Source organism: Apteryx rowi, unplaced genomic scaffold, assembly GCF_003343035.1.
Source record: "Apteryx rowi isolate R43461 unplaced genomic scaffold, aptRow1 scaffold_489, whole genome shotgun sequence".
Taxonomy (NCBI): Eukaryota; Metazoa; Chordata; class Aves; order Apterygiformes; family Apterygidae; genus Apteryx; species Apteryx rowi.
In genome coordinates this window covers 153,056-177,877 of record NW_020450748.1, presented here as the reverse complement: position 1 = coordinate 177,877, position 24,822 = coordinate 153,056, and the positions used below count along the sequence as shown (strand labels likewise).

General features: G+C 39.5%; 1 protein-coding gene across 1 annotated transcript in view; it reads left to right on the top strand.

Annotated features, from left to right (window-relative positions):
• Nucleotides 1-11,396: 11,396 nt before the first annotated feature.
• RAB31 (RAB31, member RAS oncogene family) overlaps nt 11,397-24,822 on the top strand; it is a 37,196-nt gene continuing 23,770 nt past the window's right edge. Inside the window, exons 1-2 of the mRNA XM_026078803.1 lie at nt 11,397-11,476; nt 14,357-14,438. Coding sequence (XP_025934588.1) covers nt 14,367-14,438 — 72 coding nt within the window. The 5' untranslated portion in view covers nt 11,397-11,476; nt 14,357-14,366. The remainder of the gene's footprint in view (nt 11,477-14,356; nt 14,439-24,822) is intronic.

Below are 24,822 nucleotides of genomic sequence, written 5' to 3'. Positions count from 1 at the left end.
CCCCAAGGAGTTTCCTTGAAGGTTCTTTGGCATCTGTTTCCAATCCAGAGGAAGGGTCTGCACGCATGCGCGCGCGTGCATGTGTGTGACTGCTTCCTGAAAGGTGCTCCTCTTATTTCTCCATTCATCCTCTCATCTTACTAGTTAGCTGGAATGATACCACCTTATTTCCATCTGCTTTTTATAAAGATCATGTTTGAAACTGTAGAGGCTGTTCAAAACAAGGAATTTGGCATCCTATATGAAGAGCCAATGCCCTGCAAAAGCCACAGTTTGAGACAGAGGAATGCAAATCAACACCAGGCTCCTGTCTTCCTTTTCACCAGGCTAAGCACTTTTTCTTCTGCAGCAGTCTCTATCACATGCCTGTCAAGGGCATACGAAATTGATTGATTGAGATTCTGCTCTTTGATTTCAATTTAAAATCCTTCATTCCTCCTGGCAGTTTAGCTACTGCTCTGAATTTGATATCTTGTGGGGAGAGGGGAAGGAAATATGTAAGAAAAGATGTGGAGAATTAGCTGGAAATTTGATGTAGGAAAACAGTTTGTTAATAATGATATAAAAATGTTATTTCTGCACTCCAACCACCTGCTAGCATAGCAGTGTGGTTAGCTGCTGCTTTCTACAGTATGATGCAGTGATTTAACATATAAATTAGAATTAGAGTATGGGGTTGTTTTTTTGACCTAAATAGATGAGCTTTAAAAATTGCTGAGCTGGGCATTCCAATGTTTTAAATCTATAGGCTGAGTTAATTTATTATTATTTTTTARTATGTGTATATTACAGTGTTGCTGTTCTTGAGTTATGCTGAAGATAAAGGAGGTGAGGTAGCTAGAGAACTGACCCCACAGGCCATGTTCTTTTCATCAATCACATTTCTGTTTTGCCTCATTATTATTATTTTCTGTATGAGAGTTATTAAAAAAACAGCTTTGAAGGAAGCATTGTTCTTCCTTTTCCTTCTCAGCCCCCCTTCTCACTAATAAAGATTCCTTTATATTCCTATGCCAACTTTACAAAAATAGAGTTGGCAGGTCATAGAAGAGCAGCAGTGTACATAAGCTCTGGATGAGTCAGTGCGTAGCAGTCATGTGGGCCACTTCTCGGTTTCTAGGATAGTTCAACTGACTGCTAATCCTGTCACCCACTGCTACTACAATGTAAAACAAGGATTTGTTCCTTACTGCTGATTTAATGCCATTTCAGTGGATTTTGTATTGAGGAAAGATAGTTCTCTTTAACTGTGTGTCATCTTTCCAGCATAGTCTTGCCTTCTGTCAAGGTGATAATGTTCCTTCTCTTGAGTCCCAACATTTGGAGAAGCCTTTCTACACTTCAAATCTTCAGCTGAAGCTAGTGAAGTGAAGACAGTTCCAGCTAGCTGAGGAGCAGGTTGATGGGTCCTGGTTTGTTTTATCAAAATGCCAGGTGAGAAAGAGCACTTTGGACAAATTCTTTGGAAAACCAAGTGTTTGGGGAAGAGAGGAGGGAAGGAGAGGAAGAAAGAGGAGCCAGTCTGCTCACCTTGAAGTTCTTCTGGTTGCAGCCATGACTGTCCATGCCTTCCACTCAACATGAAGAGCTGTTTCAAGCTTGAGTTTCAAGCCCTAGTTATGACAGCAAGATAATGCCCAATACTCTTGGAAGCACTCTAGGACAGACTTTGTACACGCACAGTCGCATGAAACCAAAGATATGAATGTTTCTAGGAAAGTGAATTGATTGTTAATGTTAGCTATTATACAAACATTGTCTGTCTCGGTCCTGTCTCTCCCATTTCTGACCAAGCACATCACTTTGATAGGGTGATAAAATGGTTTTGGCCCTCTAAGTTTGGTTTTTAAATTTCTAGTTTGGTGAGGCAGTGGTGTTGATTGGGGTCTCTGATACAAGTAGATGGATGGAGAGATTGTAACTAACATTGCAGTCCGGGGGTGAGGGAGGGTCGAAAATATTCTTTTTTTTTGTCTATGAGAGAGCAAAAGATGCAGGAGAACATTAAAGAAGGTATATAAGAAGGTGTATTTGAAACTTGAGCATTTGGGTTTTTTGTCTCTAAAAGGTTACTGGCCTAGGATCTGGTGGAGTGCAGTGGAGACAAACTGTCTCAAGGAGTATGGAGAGACCTGTTAATTACGAAGGAATCTACAAAATAGCAAAGCAAGTAAGACTGCATTTGCTGGCTCCAAGTAAAGCAGATAGCTGAGAAGTTATACGTGCCTGAGTTTAATTCCATAGTAGGATGTGTGCAGGATGCATGTGAAAGGAAGCCACATGCTGAATAATCACATTGGCAAGGGAGTCAAACCTGACAGCAGATGTTTTGCTTCAGTGGCTGTGAGGGAATAGGAGAGGTGCTCAGAGTTGTAGACACATCCAGCTCTGAGGCAAAGCAGAACTGGCTATCACTGTGAGCATTTTGCTAACCAGTGAGGGCAAACAGAAAACAAATAGGAAGGATCAGATGATGCATCATACACTCATGTGTAGGTGAGGCCAGATATCTGCTTGCCAGGCCTTATTACTACGTTTCTATTTTAAAATGGTTATTAAGAGTATACAGGTGGTATTCAAGGTGCATGTAAATACCAAACCAATGAACTCAGCATTTGACTATCTCTTAAGGCACTTAAGTTTGCTCATTGTCACTGTAGTAGCTGAACACTTTTCAACTGTCTCTGACTTAAATTCTCATAATGCTGTTGTAAGGTGAAATCAAGTAATTATTATTCTTGTGTAACAGTTAGTTGAGACTGATTGAGCCAAGTTTTGAGCTTAGAATTTCTGTGCTAAATGCAGTCCTTGCAACACAAGGAGGGAAGGCCGTCTCGTAATATAAAGACTGACCTGGTTGGGGGTAGAAAAATGTCTTCGAGAACAAGCAATACACTTCCTACTTGTAGAGGGAATTGGATTTAATCTAATTTTAATGCACATCAAAGGAAAAAGCCTTATTTTGTAGCTAATTCATGCTGCACAATACCATCTTTGGCCTGAAATTACGCTAGCAATTAGGAGCGACTTGTAGGGGTTTACTGTGAGGAAAGTTGACACAGATCATGCTAACTTTATGGGAGTCATGTACTGACCTACTTAAAAGATAAGAAAAGATACCTATAATACATACTATGAGTTTACAGAAGGGTGTGTGACAAACAGAAATGCAGACTGGAATGTTCTTGTATGGCTCACATGGACTGATGACCAAAAGAACAGCGGTGTTTTGTACTGAAGAAGTGAGGAACTGCAGAATAATTGTTCTCCCTCTAAAACACATTTGCATCAAGATCAGTGTGTTTGTATTCGGATCCTGAGGAACTGAGTTCCAATATTAAATGGGAGCGTTATGTGCTTTTTGGCAAATCCCTTTCATTCAGGAAAGTACATGATAACACACTGACAGTCCTGGGGGCCAACTCTGTCTCCAATTCCTCTCTTTCAGAATTTGCTCTGCAACTGAGTGTCCCGCAGACTATTGCAGTAACTTTTGTACATCACTGGTGGCATAAGACTGTGTCTAATTTCATTTGGAGCTCTTGTTGCAGAAGTACATGCTAGTCTTATACAAACTCTTTACGGTACCAGAGCTAATGAATAAAGTCAAATGCCAATTAAAGGTGGTGGTGATGGGGTGGAACTGGGGGAGATGGCGCTCTCATTTGGTAGAGAGCCAATAGAGAGAGGCTTTCTGTTGGTAGAGAGCTAAAAATCATGCTGCTCCTTTGGGAAGCAGGTGTGCCTGTGGCCCAGTTCTGTAACTTGGAACGTATGTCCGGCAAATCAACAGGAAAAGGATTTTCTCCAATAATCATGTTGCATCCTGGAAATCTTTTTTTTTCCTCATTATACAGAGCTGTACAGAAAACTGGAATTTACAAAAATTCTCTGTCCTGAATGAGCTACGTATTCTTTTGACCACAGAAGCAAGGCTTCAGAGCACTTCAGCCTGCATTCTTCTAGTGCAGCTTAAAGTCTCAGGCAGCTTTATGAAGCAGCTGAGAGCCAAGGTGTCAGTCTTAAGAGTTACCCTTGTATTTTCATCTGTGTGCTTATGCAGTGGTGGGATTTGCTCACTTGATATATCTTACAGACGGAAAAGCTGAATACAGCAAGAAGCTATTTGTACTTCTTTCTAGCCACCACTCCTCGTGAATGGCTGCATTTTCACTGGGACAAGCCTGACACTTGGCAGATTCAGATGAATCCCAGTGGTATGTCTGAACCCAGGTCTCCTGAAAGGTATTATTTCTCCTTACAGTAGTGTCTTCAGACAAGTAAGTGATACCCAAATACAGGGAAGGTCGTGTTTAAGGCTAGCAAAAGTTTATTGGGCAGAATGGTTCTTGGATTAAAATACTGCCCTTGGAAACTATGATCAGGGATCTGTTGTGCATAACTCTCCTTGTATGTTCATACAGTTGATAAAAATCCAAAGCCAGTTTCAGATGCTCTTCAAGCTGCCTGCCACAGCTTTACAGAGCAGCTGTAACTGGATTAGTAAGACATGGAAAATATTGCAATGCTGCTTGCATCTGATTGCCTGAGTAATGACTAAAATGTAAATGGTGAGCATAGAAGACTAAAGCAGGCTGCAAATGGCAAAGCTTCATAATTGTTTTTTTTTGTTTGTTTTTTGGATGGCTTGTTAGTTTTTTACCTCCTATAGGAAGATAAAAGATAGTAGTATTCCTGTACTCAGGCCTTGCCATCTGCCTTTGGATTAAGGACTGGCATGTCAGAAAGCAGCAAAGATGCAGACTAAATAGCTTGGTGCTGCATGCCAGGCCTTGCATGAGGAGTGACATTCCTCCTAGAGATCAGGCTTGACCAGAACTGAGCATACATTTCTGCAAAATCCCAGCAATACTTTATGGTGCAGGCCTAGCAGTTTGTTTGATGGTAGCTAATAAAATGCTAACCATCTAGCAGTACTGCGGTGTGATTACACTGCTGTGAATTTTCAAATTCCATCGAAAGTCCTGCTGTGGATAATGGGTATGGGCCAGGCAGTTTGAACTATAAATCAAAATCTAAATCATGGCCAAACCTTACAGTGGAAAGAACAGTTATTTTAATATGCAGAAGCTAAACTGCCAAGTCAAAGCCAGCTGTATTATATAGCACTGCCTGGTAGAGCTACTAGAATGAAAGGTCTCTCCACATTTCCTTTTCTTTTTTTTTTTTTTTTTTTTTTTTTTTTTAATTTTAAGTCTCATTGATTATTTTTCTTCTTCTGAAGTTTAAACTATGTCTTTCTACCTCAGATTTGCCTGGCCAGTTGCAGAGATTTTGAGGGCTTCTTTTGCATTTAAAATATCACATCTTGAAGGTAAAGGACAGTGTTCTCCTTTTTGGCAACTTCAGACCAATTAAAATGTTTTCATCTCTACATCTTAATTACTTCAACAATGAAAGTTCTGCGCTCCGCAAAGCAAGGGCCACTGCTTCCTATCTATCGTACCACTGACAGGAATCAAATCGGCATAACAAAGAGGAGAATTTAGCTTGGGAAATCTTGAGCATAAACTGGTTCCTCTGTTACTTTTCAGTTAGTAATGAGCCAGCCAAGAGATTTGTCCAGTGGCATGAATATGTGACTGGAAGCCAGGAATTGTTCCTTATTTCAGATGCCAATTTCCTGCCTGAGCTGGAGTCAAATTCTTTTCCATGACAATGATACAGCTTTTGACTGTACCCTTGCTCTGCGTGTTTGATATAGTCTTTTTTTTTTCCTCTTTGTGTCTGGAACTGATGACACAGGGCAGCGTTAGCTCACTCAAAGGTGCGTCGTGAGGATCATCAGTGGGCCAAATTTGACTACAGCTGTCTCTGGTGCATGTAAGTATTTATTGCACCTCTGGATGCTAACTTGACCTGAGGAAATTTCAAAGTAGTTTACTGGTATTGCCTTCTGCCTACAACCTGGCTTTTCATTAGTGTGAGCAGTTTTGTAATTCCAGCTGCATGTGTGCTGAAGAAGGTACGCCAGGAGACGCTACCTGGGGCGTGCCGTAAATCAACCCTGATTGCGTAGGTCATATTTTGTTCTCTTGACCAGTGTTCCTTAGAGGAAGGGCTGAGCTGTCAAACGTTTGTGATGCCTTTGCAGTTAGGGTGGTTTGCAGGTGATCTTTTGGGGAACCCCAACACAAACTGGCTCTGAGGGAGAGATATTTCCATTGTGGGGGTCAGAGGGTGCCATGCTGAGTTCAACAGAAGCCACATGAGGCCTGGAATAGGTTTCTTSCTTATAAAGAAAGGATAGAGTTGTCACTTTCAAGTGTTGCTAATATTATTGTTGAAAAATAATATGTTTTATCTGCTTTTCTCCCACTAGATTATTAGGGTATGATCATTCTTTTTGTGATATATGAGTAACACATGTTAAAGCCAGGCAGTGTTAATGAGACATCTGCCTGTAGATCATGTTGCAGTGAATCCTGGTGATTAGAAAAAATGCTTTGGAGGGACAGATATTTTTAATTTTGTAAAAACTTATACAGATTGAAATACTGTGGGTCAACTTCTGTCATTGTCTAAGTCAACAGCAAACTCCTGTCCTTTCAAAGGAGCTATGTATTTTATCCATATGTTGTAGAGGTCAGCTCTCCTTTACTTCTGCATTCAGATTTTTGTGGTACCCATCACCAGGGTATCTGAACCCCCTTTTAAAGCTGAAATGGGAAGTTAGTCATGAGATCTGTAGTGGTTACAAGCCAGATGTTCTTTTTTCTTCTTTTTACTTTGAAAGTGGGAGGACAGGAGGGAGTTTCTTCAGTATGTTTGTTCTTAGCATGCCATTTCCTCATGTGAAATACTGTATGGTATTCTAGTTTTATTTGCATTTCCAAAACCCTAGAGTCATAAAAGGATTTTTGCATAGTTTATCTTATTTTACATATATTAAAGAAGCCCTACTTGTTAACACAGCATAGAAAGATACTGCATAGTCAAGAATAAAATAGCTGCTGCAGCAATATGCATAATTATAGGACCGCCGTTTAGTCATCAGTCACAATGTGTGTGGATTTTTTTTGTGAATTTAACATTTATTCCAATTCGGATATAAAAATGATTTACACGAGGAGTTTAGTTTGCTCAGCACATTAGGGCTTGACCCATCTGAATCCATTAAAAGCTATTATAATAGCAAGGCGAAATAATAAATCCCTAATCAGGGACATGTTTACAGAGAAGTATAGTTCCATTGAATTTGGAAAAGCGCTTGCAGGACTGAGGCCTATAGTTATGCAAAGGTATAAATGAGACATCCGGATTTAAACTAAAGAGCTAAATTTTCTTGCATTAGTTTTTTCTGCCAAGATGCACATCTGGAACAATGGAGAAGAGAGAAGAATATACCAATTGCCTATTTATAATAAGAATATGTTTTGTTTTCTTTTTTGATATATTGTTCAAATTGAACTTGTGTTTTTTCTCGTCTTCCTCTGTGCTGCTGCAAATTGACCAGAAGAAATCAGCATCTGAATTGTTGTTTGCTTGCAAATTGGTTGCCAGTATCCTGTATTCTGCTGGCTTAAAAAATACTCTTATCTTTACAGTATTGTGAGCTGAGAAGAGCCAAATGGGGTGGTTCTCTGTGAGTAGGAATGTGGGTGGGAACACTGTTTTTGTGGTGTGCTGCTCTCTGTTCTGGTGTTCTTAAAATCCTCACGCCTAAATCTGTGGATAAAGGATTTTAGAGGAGTAGACAATGTGTTTCCAGGGTGAAAGGAACTGCTCATGCTTGTATTGATTCCTTATATTTATCAGGAATGTCTATCTGTTTTAGATTTCCATCTCCATTTTGCCGACCAGTGGGAGATTCTGAAGTTGTGGCTAATTCTTGTGAACTTAATAGGGGTTCATTTATTGCTATTACATTTCTACTCCTTTCCTTCCTCCCCCAGCCCATTTGCTTATCTTGGTACAATGCAGTTTATAATTGATATTCTGCAAGTGGGCTATGAGGCTTGGGAAGAAGCAAGGAGAAAAGCAAAATGTGCAACTGGTCCCATGAATGACTCATCTGAATGTTCTTCTGGTGATATGACTCTGTATACCTTTCACTCCATGCAAACGTATCAAGAACATCTTCATTCAGAATAAATATTATATACTTACTCCTTTCTTGCCACTCCTTTCATAGAGATATGTCAGTTAGCATAGTGCTGAAACCCATGGATTTCCCATGGATGAGGATATTTCTGAACAAGTACAGGATCTGTTCCTTAAAGTGCCACATAAGTCTTGAGTGCGTATTTTCAGTTGCTGAAACTTGTCAAATCCATTCAGCTCAGTACTGCTGTGACATTTTACAAAAGCTGAATATTTATCCCTTGGTCTGTGTTTGATGTTGTATGTATAGCAACATGGAGTAAAACAAAAGAACCAGGTTACAGGGCGGGGGTGGAAAAAAAAGATGAAATGCAGAACTTTAAGAACTGAAAAATGTCATCTGCATATGTGAGTGTTACCCAGACACATGGCTTGACAAATCTATTATAATTCTTTGACAAAAAAGGAACAAAACAATCATCCTCATCATCCTCATCAGATTTGAGACAATTGGATATATGAAGAGAAAGACCAGATAGCAAAGGACAAAGCAGATGATAGCAGGAATGCTTTCTACAGCTTTAGTAAGGAGATTTAATTAGATGCATTGCTGTGAAGTAGATGCCTTTTCTACTTTGAAGCAACCATGCTTTCCTTGACTTCTGAGAGATCTGCCTGAAAGATACCTCCCTATTGTAAGTGAAAGATAGGGTCTGATTAGCAATAAAAGACTTCTTCTAAGTTTTCAAGTTGTTTTATAACATTCACACATCATGATTTGCTTTGCTTTCAGGCAGGTGGGTGTCTTACTTGACGGGTATAGGAACATGAACTGAAAATCGTCTAGATAGTTTTAATCTAGAAATAGAATGATAATCCTTGCTGTAAGAAGGAAGCTTTTTCTTTTTTATTTCCTTCCTCTGTGTGCTCTAATTATACTCTGGTAGCTGGCCTTTTCGATCCTTAAGGCAGCAAAACAGTAGCTGGGAGTGCATGTTTCAACTGAATCACTTCAGCAAATAAATTAACTGGCTCCTGGAAAGCTCTTGCTACTGGCTGCAGTAGTGATGGTCCTAAAGACAAGAAGCCAGGTTCATTTCTGGTTCAAGTCCATTGATTTCACTGGAGTTACACCAGGGGGTAAATTTAGCCCACTAGGTAGTTAAGCAATCACATGAGCAAAGTCTAAGACTGCCTTTAAGATAATTTGAGGTCTAACAGTGTGACTGGCACGTACTTAAGTTTAGCTGTGCTTGGGAGAGATGTTAGGGAAACAAACTTCTAAAGTTTGTTAATGTAGCATGAAATGTTAATAAGAGTCATGAACTGAAAGTTGAAGATGTCGGAGTTTGCATAAAAATGAGCTATGCTTTAATCCGCACTTGTAGATGTCACATCCCTGCCAGAGACCAAGATCCTCTTGCCTAAGAGATTTAATTGCAGTTGCCCTTATTAGTGACCTATCAAAGGAGATGAAAAAGGTACATGGGACTAAGGCATCATCACAGGGATCAATATCTAGTTTTGAGCACTGTGGAGGAAACAGTGTCCCCACAAGAGGGAAATACAATTCCTCTCATCCAGTGAGTGGTAGTTCTGGTTTTCTCCAGAATGTTTAAGTCCAGAATAATAATAATTAAATTCTCAGTTCCAGCACAGAGGAGTTTTTAAAAAATGTGCAGTGCCATTCTAGTCTAGTGATTGTACAGAGATGTCAGCTGGAATCGAAACTGAAGGCAAAATTCGGGAATAGCAAGAGGATGTGTTGCTGCTATTGATCAAAGGCTACTGGGCTGGTTTTAAATACTGTTACTCTCTTTGATCTTTGTGTATTGATTGAACACAGTAGATAAACAACTGTCGGTGTAGCATGAGTATTTATTATGGCTTTTAAGTTGACTAAGGACTGCCTTAAATTAAATACGAGAGTTTAAATGACGATTTTCTAAGATGTGTTGTATATAAAGACTATTTGCAGTGGTGATATAGATTCATTTAAACATGGGGGAGGGAACTCTAAACATTGCTTTCTCTGTCTTTCATATTTGAATAGAAGATTAAAGATTGCAAAATTGTTTACAGGAAAGGCAAAGGCTTTTTCTTTTTTTCTTCTCATATGTAATTATGTGTGTAGTGCCATCAACAAACTGCTCCCTTGCCTTGCCACTTTTTGAGAAATTTGTGTAAATTAGTTCAATGTCTTAAAATATGGATACAAATGAAACTTACAAATAGTCCTTATGATCAGTTATGATGAAATTAATGGAAAACTTTCCATTGACTTTTTAATGACTTAGATTGGACCCTGGGGGATCTTGGAAGGGTCGAGATTGATTTCTTTGCATCCTTTTCGTCTCCAAGGAGGCTCTTTGCAATTCTGTGGGAGATGTAATGATACTGTTATTCTTTTTCCGTTATAATTGCCTGTGTAATTTATGTTTTTCTGCCTAACATCAAGGCTTCATGGAACAGCAGAGAGAAACTGAAAAACACTGGATTCTTGGGGAAGCTGTTCATGTCTTGAATGCCTAAAATAGTATTACTGAGTAATATCAAGCTTCCCCCGCACCCTTCCTCCCTCCAGAGGCAATTCTGAATTTGATTCTAGTGCTGTACTCCTATTAATTTTCTGTGCTGATTGGGGAAAAAGATTGTTACTGCAGATGGAAGGGAGCTGCCATAGTATATAGAGCAACTTGTGCTGCATTTAAGTATATTGTTTTACCACAGTCCGGTAACACAATCTGCATAGGGATAGTTGTGCATCTTGGAGTATTCAACTCTTTGGATTCCTGCCCTACCGAAAACACTTAAAGCCTCTATGAAGTTTCTGCCAAGTATGCTTGTTTGTCTTGTCATGCAAAGGTTAGTTGTACTAAGTTTGTAGTTAGTACACCAAAAGGTTAGTAGTGTTTTATTTTGGAAGCATACTTGGGCCACCTTTGCAGCAGGTCTGCCTGAAATTGTTTCTCTGGACAATGGTTTTGCTGGGTAATGTTCAATGTGTTTGAAAGTGCAGTGTTCCTTTTCTTGTGCAAGTAAATGGCTATGCTTAAATCACTGCAGTCTTTGCAACAGGGATAAAAAATGCCCCCCAAAATATACAAGACTTCAAGAGAAGGGAATCTTGGGAAGAGAACTGGGGAGTTTCATTCACAATGATGACAGTTAAAAAAATAATCCATGTACTGTCTTTTCTTTTTAAATGTTTAACATGTTCCACTTACCAGTAGAGAAAGTTTATTCACAAATTAATATTTGACTATTTCTTTAAGCGAAATATTGGTATCTTGGTCTCCTGAATTCACTGTCATGCTTTCCTTTATTTCCAGGATACTGGGGTTGGGAAATCAAGCATAGTTTGTCGATTTGTTCAAGACCACTTTGATCACAATATTAGTCCTACTATTGGGTAAGTACCCTGCACGATATATTTTTTTTTTCTATACATTTTTTTTATACTGTTGCCCTCAGTTGAACTCCCTTCTTTTCCCAGCTTTCAAGGTTCTGAGTAACTGTATGTATTCTTTTTCACCTCATGTTACCTGCTTAGTGTGTCCAGGATGGCCCAGAACCAGGTCTACTCTGCTCTCCCTCTTCTGGTAATACAGAGTGAGCCTCAGCCTACTGTATTGCTGTATATCATAGAGAGGATGACAGAATTGTGCCATTTGTTTTTTGGTGTGAATGGTGTCTCCTGAAATCACCTCTCCTCTGGAGCTGTCCATAACCACTCTGTATTGACTTGTTGCGTACAGCCATGACTTCCAGCTGTTTGGTTTACTTTATCGTTTGCACAGGTCTGTGTATGGTATTGTATATGTCATGGGCTCCCTGGGTAACAATGGCACATATACTACTAAATGTTTCTTTTCTACATACCAGAGCAATTAGGAAATCAGTATAAGTGAAGACTAGTTCCTTTGGTTTTCACAGAAGAAAGACTTGAGACCAAACTGATCTCATTTGTATTAATGTAAATGTAGAGATATTTCAGATTTACATTRACACAAATGAACAGAAAAATAACCTTGTTCTTTTTTGCTATAAATAAGCCCCTAAAACCTAAATAATCCCAGGAATCCTTTATTACTGCTCTCCTTTTAATTTACCATATTTTTCTTCACCTGTCTTATACAGAGAGATTCTTAGGTCTCTTACTCACACAGTGTCTTTTCATCTGTCAAGAGCTTCCCACTTTAGATGATGCCTTGGTCATAGGACCTTAGGATTCAAATCACTTTAGTTCCTACTAGTCAGCAAAGTACCACATCTGATCCTTGGAGCTTAAAGAAACAAAACCCCACAACCAAAACAGGCTGCAATTTACATGATTACCAAGCCATCCTACCAAGTAATGGTAGTAGGAATATTAAGGGTTCCCAGCAGTTCTGAGTTGTAGGTATTGTCAGGCTAAGCTGGAATGTTAACAGTGTCTCTTCCCGGATGTGGATATGCTTTCATCTAGGTTTAGGATGTGTCACATTGTCCCTATTTTTAGAAGACAGGATAATGCAATTTAAACAAAATATAATTAACTCCCTCCTGTTCATCGTAAAACTGCCAAGCTTCTGAGTGACAGACCATCAGAAGCCTATTAGTCATGTAGCTGACTTTAATTCCAAACTCTTTTCTTTTTACTATTTTAGGAACAAATCTCCCTAGTCCATAATTACCTGGAAATTTTTGAAAATTCTTGACCTCTTATGAGAGAGGAAGCTGATATATATTGTTTACAAAGGAATAATTTGAATGGGAAGAGTTGATCTTGCTTGTGTGTTATAGCTGTTTTAAATCTTCTGTGAAGGACTGATACTGTTTGAGTGTATTGTTCAGGGAGCTAGAAGATTTCTTCCAAACCTCTGCCTTTGAATGCATGAAGGCATCTGAGCTGGAAGTTTTCTTTTGAGGTTCCAGAACAATTTTGGACTCCTGAGTGTAATGAATAGAGGAAAATGGACAGAGAGAAGGGAAGCAAGGAAGCACATAATGAATAGCATTATTGATTGAAGGACACTTGTTTGCAGTGAAGGAATTGATGAGAACTTGAGTGATCCTTTAATTCTAAATCATCAGCAGCCTTTTTCCCCAATGTTGCTAAGTCAATGTCTTTTGCTCACATGAAAAAAATGTTATTTTTCATAATTATGATAACAGAGGAAAATATTTTTCTTTTTGAGGATTAAAATGTGAATGCTAGTTTACACACTGGTGATACTACTTGTCTATAAAGGCCGACTACATGGATAAGATTTTTTGGTTTTGTTTTTTTTCTCCAAATTAACCAAATGTGTTAGATATATGATCCTTGTAATCCACAACACCTGCTGATGCTCTGAAGTTCCTGTTTTTGAAGCTGTAAAGAGTTGCTTAATACTTTGAGAAGTATGACAGCTGAAAGCACACACCCGGAAACCAACCAAAGAAAACACTGCTTTTCTTGCCTTAATATTTTTATATGCAATGCAGCTTTGTTAAATTTGAGCAATTTGCAGATGGCTGTAAAGGGAAACTCTGGTATATCATCCCCAGGAAATGTTTTGATCAGTTATATGTCATTCGATGTAATTTGATTCTTTTGTAATGAAAGCGCATTGTATCAAATGCATCTTTGTAAGCTTGTAAGAGAGTCCAGGAGCCTCTCCCCACCTGCTTTCAATTCAAATGCTGTAATGTACAAATAGCCTGTACATTTTTAACCTTATTTCCTAAAATAAGAAAAATTACATGGTGGAAACACAGGCAGACTACAAAAAATACAAGAGGCTACAAAGATTTCTACATTTAGGGGAGAACTTTTTTCCATTTGTTTACCATGTGCATTTCAGCAGGTGACTTGTCTGGTTCAAAATAATCGATAGTTATGTACATTTCCAGTCTCCTAGATTTAACTGAGATTAATGCATTCATTGCCTGGTGTGATGCTGGCTTTCTTGTTCTCAGGTCCATATCTCCAAGAAGATGGAGCTAACTAGCAGTAGAAGCTACGTGTGAGTGGCAGGAGCATTTGTGTTCCTGGGCCCATGCACAAAGTGCCCTCTGAACCTCAGAGGCTTTTCCCTTCTTTTAAAATAAACATACATGTATTATATATTTAATCTGATAAGGGTGCTTTAATTTCAGAGGGTGTTTTATCAAGCGTTGGGGTTTCCCTATATGTAGTCTCACCCAGCAAAACTGTATAAGGTCTATAGGTAGCATATATAGAATATTGGTGGTCTTATGAATTTCTGTTCCTTTCTTATCTGGGATTATCAGTAAATGAGATCTGGCTGTTACTTTTCCTTTGCAGAGCATCCTTCATGACTAAAACTGTGCCTTGTGGGAATGAGCTTCATAAATTTCTGATCTGGGATACAGCTGGTCAGGAGAGGGTGAGTATTATTTTGCAGTGTGTTTTTGTTATACTAATTTCTTTTAATGTGTTGGTGCACAAAGCCCACTGTGGATTTCAGCTTCCTTTTCACTGCAGAGCTGTGCCCCAGCCTGTGGATGTTAACTCTGCTCGGGTTCTGATCTCTTCCAGCAGCTGGTGCCATGCCATGGGGATCGGGTCAGTCACTTCCCTCAGCACAGCTTGAGTTGTGTCCAACCAGTCTGTTGCTGGCTGGGTAATTCCTCTGTTGTTTCATCAGTTTTATGTGTGGCAGCTTTCATTCACACTGGAAGGAACTTGACATCTAGTACATGGCCTGGCAGATGGTCTGAACATAGGTGGTGACTCCAAGGTTGTCCTGAGTTGGGACACCGAATATGAGCACAGATTTTTTATTTTTTTGTAATAGTCTTAATGGCAGTAGTATTCAATAGTAGGCTGACTGTAGAGTTCTCTTAATATATGCCCGTATTTATCTTGGGACGCTTGAAAGAAATGGAAAAAACCATGCACATATTTTAAAGTATTTTCAAACTTTCATGTGAAATTACACTGTTCCTGCTGTTAGAAAAATGTAACAGTATTCTCATTTTAGGATTGGGAAAAATGAGATGCTTATTCAAACTGTAATGTGGGTCCTTCTGCATCCTACTATGTTCCCCATACTTTGCATGCGAATTGTAGGCAATAAAGATTTTTGCTGTTAAGTGCAGGAAGTGCTTGTGTTTTTATTTGCACTGTGAAGCATGATGTAAAGTGTGCCTGATGAAATCCATTGACTCTTAGCAATACAGTATGATATTTATGATGGGAATAGGGATCTTTAAGAACATATTTCAAGTACAGCATCCTCCCTTCCCTTGAATCTTGTTTGTTCTATTTCTACATAATCTGGAACTGATAACTGACTAAATATGACAAGTGTGTGTRGAGTTTCAGTGGTCAAAACATATTAAGAGTATTAGCTTTTTGAAGTAGGTGCCTATTAATAAGTCATATTTACTATGCTAAAGGGTGCCTCATTTGAAGCAGGAAATCTGTGACTGAGCTCTGACTCTTGGACACAAAATTCATCCTTCCCATCCAGTCCCTTATGCTTCCTCTCTTGATTGAGCTAGTCATTTTCCAAAAATATGCTTCAGTTAAACATCATCTGCACTCTCTCTCTTCTTCTTTTTTTTTTTTTTTTTTTTTTAAATCCAGTGATGACAAGCAGTGACCACCACAAATCTGGCTAAATTGCTGTGCATCTATTCCAGATAAATCATGTTACAGTTTTTATGCGTAATCCTGAACTGTAACCTCTTTAAGCCAGAAACCATCTTTTTCTTCTGTATTTGCACAATCTATTCCCAATCCTTTACTAGGGTCTTTGGAATCTGGGGTGACGGAGTAAATAATGTTGATGGGTGTGAGCACTAGCTACCAAGGGAGCTGAGTTTCCTGAGATGAGCATATTGTTCCAGGCAGTTCACTACCTTGGAACATCCCCATTTTACAGCTAATCACTTTGTGCTTCTCAATGGGTTATTCATTCTAACTTGTATTTGGGATTCTAGTTACTTGTATTCCTCTTTCTGATCTGCTATTCAAGAACAAATGTCTGCCACTGTTAATTTCTTTCTAGTTATCCTCTGAACAACAGTGATTATACAAAACTTCCAGGCTACCCCAGACTTCAGGCCTATCGCTGTTTTTCACAGTGCACTAACAGATGTATTCCAGACGGTGTTTATGTCTTGAAAGCTGTTGTCCTTTCTTTGTTTGCTGTAGTTTTGTTAAAGTCTGTGTTTCAGTGATAAGTCTGGATGTTTCCTCAACACTTCTGTTGTCTATACTGCTGATAACTGTATTTAGGACTTACTGCTCTTTCAACGTTGTGTTCATTTGGCTTTGTTCTTCTAAATACAAGGCCAAGCATAGAACTTAGGTGTGCTTATTCTGGCGTCAGGGCGTTCTGTACTTCTCCAACTGTACCATTTGTTGCTGTATCTGAGTGCTGGTGTGGGCACTTGCCCTGCTCATCTGCTGCTCTCCTTTGCTTCACAGCCAAAGAGCTTGGGGTATCCTTCTCTCATGCTTTCCAGGCAGAACTTCCTCTGTCTGCTCTTAGACAGTGGTGTGTATCAGCAGGACAATACCACTTTAGGAAGTGTAACTGAAGGCCTACCTGAGGCTTAAAAGTTAGGCTCAGACCTTAAGAATGGTAGACCTGGCAGGAGGTAACAATAGCAGCAGCACTTCTGTACTACTCGTTCATAGATTTCTCTATGTAACAGACTAGGAAACTGTCAGCTTGAAGGGTGTAGAGAAACCATTCTGAAATGCCTTAGTCACAAACACTTATTTAAACAATCCTCTGAGAGAAGCAGTGTGCCTACTGGCTTTCTTCAGTCAGTTTGGAAAAACTGTGGAAATTCATGTGGCTGTTTCTGAGAACAAGTCATGTACTAGGTGATCGGGAAGCATAGATGAGAGGAAAATGAGCTGGAAGCACTCAGCACCCCCTTGAGGCGTTAAATCAACATTCAGATATCCATTCGCAACTGGTCAAGCTTTTAGAAATGTTGGTTGTTGTTAGTTTAAAAAACTTGTCGTAATACCTGAGTTTGAAGAAACTTAATATACAGGCTAGGCAGTCAGAGCTTGGTCATGGAGAACAGATAACTTCTGATTCATATGGATACTAGATATAATATTTTTTCTTTTGTGTCAGGAAACTTGGAAGCACAGCCAGAGTCAAGAAGGAATTAGAATTTCCTTTTTGTAGGAAATAATGAGCAAATGTCACTTCTGCATAATGACAATAATGCAGTAGGAAATGGAGATCAAAACCCCTTCTGTCATAAAGTTGCTGGGAGTGCATGTTCAGCATGCTTCCCAGAGGAGACCCTGGAGATTGGTACATGGCTTTCCAGCAGCATTTGCTGCAGCGAATGTACATTGTAGTTGATTATAAAATGAGAGAGTTTATTAAGCCTTTTGTCTTGCTTTTTCTTTTCCCTTTCTTGGATAGGGAGAACCTTAAACCAGCCACACACTTAACAAAAAAATCCCTCTGCTTTTCTACCTAAGTACTGGTCTCTGCAGAACTAATTGCTTTGTGTTTATTTAAATCAGCTCACTTGCTCTGTTTTTTCAGTGTCACTTCCCTCCACCCAACTATTTTCAAAATGTCACTTTTCTTCCATCTCGCTTTTTTGCCCCATCAGCTTTAAATTGTTGCCCAGGACTTCAGGACTTAAATTCACAACAATTATGTTACTGTTAGCAAAGATTGCCTCCCCTAAGAACAGTCTCTTCACAAGTTAGCTAATGATGTTTTTATTAGCATATATTTCGGTTTAGAATGCCCTAAGTAGCTTCTAATTGCAATGCTTTGTCTGAATGCCTTGGGTGGCTGCCAGCTTTCCGTTTTGCCAGCTGAAGAATATTGCAGCAAATAGTTACGGAGCCTGAGGGCCATGTTTCCAGGGCAAGAATATTTATCTGTGTCCTTTTAAAATTTACTATATTTAACTCTGGGATGTTTTGTTTAATAAAAAGAGCCACAGGTACTTGAGCCCAGTTTGAACCCTGATAGGAATTACTTTCAGGATGGTGGGTGGGGTTTTTTTTTTGGTTGTTGACTTTTTGTTGTCTTTTTTTCCTACTGTTCCATTTCCAGTAAAAGCCCAGCGCAGATATCTATAGCATTTTACAGTCCCCACTGAGTGACAGTAATTGTTCTGATGATTCAAACAGTGTCACAAGCTAAGGAAGGCCTGTCTTTGCTGCAGTCCTGATTGGAAGGCTTTCCCTAAGTTGGCAATTAGATGTGATATCTAAACTGCTCTTTAAAGGAAAGTATTGTTTCCCTCTGCTCTGAGATGCACAGTTCTGCCACTTTTTTGTACTGGCTCAGATTCTCAATAAGTCTATTTAGTTCACTAATCCTGCAAAAAAACAACCTGGCAGAGTAAAAAAAAAAAAAAAAATAGTGGTAGCCCAGACCCTGAGCGGGGGAAGAAAGGAGGAGGCCACAAGGGCAGAGATTTGAGTGAAAGGAGGGACAGGACCTTGCTGTTTGGTAGCAGCAAACCAATTAAAATTGGTTCAGCTATGACATCCAGCTGCATCCTAGTTTGACTCCTCTCCAGAAGCAACCCCCCAATAACTCAGTATTATTGGGCTTTTGCTAGAACTTGCTAGTCTGTGAGGATTCAGTCTCAAATGAGAACAGATTGACAGTTCTTAGCATGTGCCTTGCTAACCTAATCATTTAGCTCATGGATATTTCCACTGAAACCGGACTACCCTGAGAGGACTTAACAGCAAGTATAGATGACTTGAGTTACTTCTGCAGTAAAGAGAGCCTTAATTTTGCTCTGTGGTTTTATCTGAGTGACAATGATGGTAGCCCACAGCTTAGTGTGAAGGCAGTTCCTTATACCCAGTGTAAGGACCTCCCCTGAGAATTAGAATCTCAGCCTTGAATCGTGTAGGGAAAAAAATACTCAAGGTTATAAAATACTACATCATATCTAATAGTGGCATTCATGCGTAACATTTTTCCATTCACTCTTTGTCAGCTGAGAATTTCGGGAATTTTGTATCCCTCCCTTTAATGCTTCTGTGTAAGAAGCTTATGTTTCAGGATAATCTACTTGACATTTCTGGCTTTTTGCTTTGCTTCTCCTCACACATCAGATTTCCTGTTTATTGGCAGCCACTGCCTCCGAGAAGGCCAGAACAGGACACTAATGCCCAGACTTGGACAAGGCATAAAGTAGAGGTTCACAAGCTATGGAATACGTACTGCTGGTGGTACAAGACCATGTGAAAGAGCTTGTGCTGTGCAGACACAGTGGTGACAACTTCCGACTCTTCCCATGTGGGTGCTTAGCTGACCTGTGCCACAGAAGCAATTATTGCAGCTTTCCTAAACAGACTGCTAATAATATGTTTCTAGTGCTAGTGTGCCATGCTTTTCACGACAAGAACCTCAGAGGTTAATAGAATTGTGTTCTTTTTGGTTCAGGTTTTAGGGACAGGGCTGAAGTGTGAGGAGGGATGTGCTTCAGGTGGGTTAGGAGACAGTACTGAAGGGGTTTGGGTGGGTGACATTGCAGGAAAGGCTGAAGACAGGAGAGATGGGATGCCTGGAATTGTCTGCTGAGTGACTGGGAATGAACTGCTGAGCGAGTGAGGGGACCAAGGGGGTGTGAGCCTCCTAGTCTAGAACGATGGGCGTGTGTAAAAGGAAGGAGAAGGCAGTTGCAGAGCTATGTCCCTGCCCACACATGTGAGCAGCTGGCACAGAGCTAGAAGCTGTGGCTGTTACCACCATTAATGGCACCCTGATAAGAATCTCTGATCTCAGGAGTAGCTGAGTGGTCTGGCTTGGCCACTCAGATACTACATATGTAGTCAGAGAGCAGCTTCTCAAAAATGGGAATGAAATCTAGTCAAATGATTACAGCTGTCAGGAAGCAAATCTTGTGCTGGCATGCACCTGCAGATGCTTGAAAAGGCACCATGTGGAAAAGTCTTAGCTATATTCAGCCCCTGATGCAAGGTGTGTAATACTCACTAACTCAGCACTGATTTGAGGTGGCTTACTCTGTACAGCCTTACTCTTTCCTGCTATACTTGTATATATTATATATATTATACTATAATTATATAATCCTTTTTGTAACAAGAAAAAATAACATTATTTACAGTCTGGGACAGCAAAAGAAATCCAATAGAGGGGTTGTGTGTGTGTCTTTTTCCCTTGGCCATGGAGCTTAGGGGAGACAGTGCTGGTGTGGCAGTACGCCAGCACTGGGGTGTAGCACTATCAGATAGTGTAGAGAGCTTCAGACATGAATTAGTAGTGTTCCCTGGTGTGCCTGGCAGATTGAATGAATCCAGACTGTCTTCAGCAGTGTTTGTCAGTCTGTTTATAGGTAGGCAAGAGTGGTACTTTTTCATTTCTGGATTTATTTGGCCTCTCTTTTGCTTTCTAAACCAGCATTACATAAGACATGGTTAGGAGACTTACAGTGCGGCAGCTTGGGTGTAATTTATATTATGCTTTTTTTAAATTGTTTTTCTTTTCCAAGTATTCTGATATGGCTACTTTGTGGATTTTTCTTCTTCCCAATTCTGTACTGTTATTACAGGGGAAATGTAAAAAGCATTTTACCCCTCCATAATGAAATGCACAGGAAATAGAAAGCAAAATGTTGCAGACCTTTTAAATAGGTGGTAAATTCCTTAATGGCTGCTCTTGGCTCCATTTTTTTGCCCTTTGCAAGGGCAAAGCTTCTGTTGACTTCAATGAGATAACCAAATCTGGGGTTGCAGAATCCCAAAATATTCCTGGAGTCAACCAGTGCAACTTCTGCCCTCTGGTTATATTGAACTTGCATGTACACAACTTAAGACTGAATTTATCCTCTATGGTACAGGGCTGTACAGCTGTAAAGATTATGATGTTTCTAGTCAGATCCTGAGAGAAAAAGGGGACCTGCTTTCAGAGGAAATTTCCTAACAGACATGTGGCCTCAAAATCTCTTCTTTAGAGTTAGAGATGATGAACCAAAAATGCAAAATGAAAGTGGTGGTGGCAGGGTGTGAGTACAAGATGCCCTGAACCCAGTTTAGCATTTCACCAATCCTTATGCAACTTGTTGCATGTCATATAGTATGCTCTAGGGAGAAGAGTCATAAAGACTACACAAAGTTACACAAGTCATTCATTTTGTTCTTTGGTATGTGTGTATCTGGTAAAATAGGTTCCTTATCTATATTGGAGTGGCCCTTTCAGCCTGGATATAGCTGTCAAATTGGAAAATCTTCCCCTAAAATTTAACTGTTGCATTGTATGGGTTAGTGACCTCAGCCATACAAGTCATAATCAGACCCTACAAAAGCAGAAGAGGCTTATGAGTGGTGGGAATGGGTCAGTATTCCCTGTATGTCATCTTAGCACTTATGTGCAATTTGGCAAAATTTTTTTGGATACTGAATGAGATACACAGAGCTTCTAAATTTCCATCTTAGGTGATAAGATACACAGAGCTTTAAAATTTCCATCTTAGGTGAGCTGCTAGTGATAGTTTACTCATTATACAAAGGTGTGAGGTATTCTCAGTGCCTAGAAGGACACTGTAGAAAATGGTAGGATGAATGAAGAATGAAACAGTGGGAGGAGAATCAGTAGTATAAATAGCAAGTCCCTGTACCCTATGACTCATAAGAAAAATGCATGTTGTAAAGTTATAGATGATTTTTTGGAAACAGAGAAGGAAAGCAGCTTGTGAATGCATTTACTAGTCACAGGATCATCATACAGCCATGAGAAAGGGAAGTGTGTTTACTAATACGTATTAGGGAAAGTACAGTTAATGCTGTTTTATATCTAGAATGCTGCATACAAACCTGGTCACCAGCAGTCAGGAAAGGTGAACCCAACCTGGACCAAGTGCAGAGAAAGTGGTCTTCTCCTGATCACTTCATCTTTAAACTAAAAGAGCCTGGCTTAGTAGCCTGGCAAAATTAAAGTTGAAAGCCTGCGCTCTATTGATGTTTCACTAAAGGTAAGCATTGACCCAGTGAAAGGATGTAAATTGGTCAGGAACACCTGCAGGCTGGAAATCAGAGTGTTTGTAGTCATCAAAATAATATGATGCCAATAGGAACAGCATGGAAAAAAAACAAGTGGTTTTAGGCTGGACCTTGATCAGCTTTTGAAAGGGGTTAAGTGCTGTGGTTATTTCCGATGGTGGGAGCTGACTGATGACCCTTTCAGGCCTACGTTTCCCTGTTACCCTGAGCTGATGGATGCTGGTCCTGGCTCCAGATGCAGGTTAGAACTGCCGAAGGGCTGTTGCCAAAGGGTTGCCCTCAGCTGTAGGGCACAGAGGGACTGATGCCTCGGGAAGGTGGGGGTGTGGCTGAAGAGGGACCTTCGTGTCCCTATTACAGGTGTGTGGAGCAGAGCCGTGGGTGGCCGGCCACCCTAGTGTTTAAGCAGTGCTTCTTGAGAAACAGAGTTCTAATGCCAAATGTTGAACTGCTCCTGTTTCTCCTTATTTGCTTGGGAATTGTTGGATACAGAAATACCGAACTATAAAATCGAGGTTATAGAAATTGGAATTTATAATATGGAAGGTAATCCCATGAGATTTAATTTTGAGAACTGCTTTTTTTGTGTCGCTTGTTTTGGGCTTCTGTCCCACATTTGGTCCTTGGCAGGTGAAAAATGCGCACATTAGGATTTTGTATCCCTTTAATTAATTTTGCACGACTCTTTTTTGCAGGTAATTAGGCCAGAAAAAGGTTCAAGACTTTGCTTTATTGTTTGCATAATACTTTTACTGATTTTTTTTTTTGATCTTTGAAAATCCATGCTCATAAAGCTCATTTGTTAAGAGAGTCTATTATTAATGATGAAAGTTATTCTGAAGTACAAATTTTCAATCCCTGTTGATTCATTCAGTGTTACAGAGAGTCTTTTTATGTTTTCTCATGAACAACAGTGATTTCTTATGATATTTGTTACTAGCACACTTTCAGTTTATACTGAACAATTTCAAAGTACTTTTTTCCTTGCAGACCCTAAGAAATTGCACTAAAATATATTTTAATACCATTTTGGTCACTTTATCTAATGTAGAGCATGGAATCTTAAATGTCGATTTTATCCAAATAGGAGTATAAACTTAAATGCCAGATGAAATCCATCACTTGATTTTTAAAAAAATGTTGAAGCTACATGCCCAACTATGGATGAAAAGTGTTCTCTTCTTGACACTCCTTATAGCTAAAATATTGCTATAAAATAATGAAAGAGGATATAACTGTCCTGTTAGCTGAGCAAGCAAATAGATTTTCAGTACATTCGAACAGGAATTGTGTGTTAAAAACAACTACTGAATATGAGTGCCTTTCAGAGGCAATGGCTTTTCTGAATCTACCTTGCTGTAGTCTTGCTCTCCTTCCTTCTAAGCTTGCAAGGAATTGGAATATTTAAGTAGATTACTTTGATTCAAATAGCAGAGAAACTTTCTTCCTGCATACTCTGGCCCTGCTTGCCACTTTTTATTGTTTCTTGACACAAGAAACAGGTCAAGTGACTTAGTTCGGTGTTTTTGTTATTGAAATGCAACATACTGTTCAAGTGATTAATTCACCCAAATGGCACTTAAAAATGTCCCTCAAAATCTTTTAAAAGAAGTTCTTTTGTTTCTGCATTTACCAGCACTGATTAAAATGATTATCACTTTCATTTCAGGAAAAAGGGTAAAAATGACTGTGGAAATAGACTGCATCTGCAGAGATGTGCACAAAGCAATTCTGCAAATGAGGAGCTATCTGAGTTTGGTTTAAAAGTGAATGTGAATTTAGCTTCTAGTGGTCCTGTCCTTCCTCCTTTTTCTCAGGACTTTCTCACTCCTTCCTTTCAGCTCAGGCTGGGGCTCCTCTGATGCACAGTGAGCTGGTTTGGGAATCCAGCTAAAAATTAATCCTATCAAAAAATATGTTAGTTTACATTCCGGTTTCTTTAAAAACTACTTGTCCAGCATCCAATGAAAGAAGCTTGGTTTTTTTTCTTTCTGGCGCTGATATTGGCAATGTTCTTCAATGAAACAGCTATTACAAAAAGTGTTCTTGTCGTTTGGTCAAAAGAACAACAGAGAGAAATTCCCAAGAAGTTGTACAGGTTCTTAATGCACTTTCTGGGCCAGCGTGAATGGAATTCGAAGCATGTGAGTTTGACTCCATGGCTCCTGTGAAGTGTGATTACTGTTATCTGAGAGCTCTCTGTAAATTCATGAATACCTTGTAATCTAGATTAAAACTAAATCAGCGTATGTAGGATGTTGTTTTCCAGAAGTTTACAGACTGGGAGGGGTTTGTATACACAGTGAAAGTCAGATCTACTCTCCACAAATATGCTCCCTAATATTCAGGGTGCTTTGACATAACACACTGGAAATTTCTGCAGTGGACTGGGAGGCTAAAAATTCTGGAAAGAATTAGTTGCACTAAACATGTACTAAAGCCACCCTCTAAAAGCCCAGAAAACACRTCTGCCTGGCTCACTCAAGATCCTGGCTGATCACTTTTCCTCAGACCTAGCTTCTTGATTGATCCCCTTTCTTTTCTCATCCCCCTTCCTGCTGTTTTCTCCTATTAATGAGCTATTTCACCTGCTTCTCTCCCCAGTACTCTTCAGCACTTGACCATCTGTCACTGTTAGTGTGTAGTATGCATCCTTACTTGTAAGAGAGAGTATCGACCTTGAACTAGGTCTGAATGATCTGTGATAAATACCTTACAAACAGGCAAATGGTCCTAACTCAGAATATTCTGAGAAATAACTTGCTTTATATGTTGCATGTGAAACA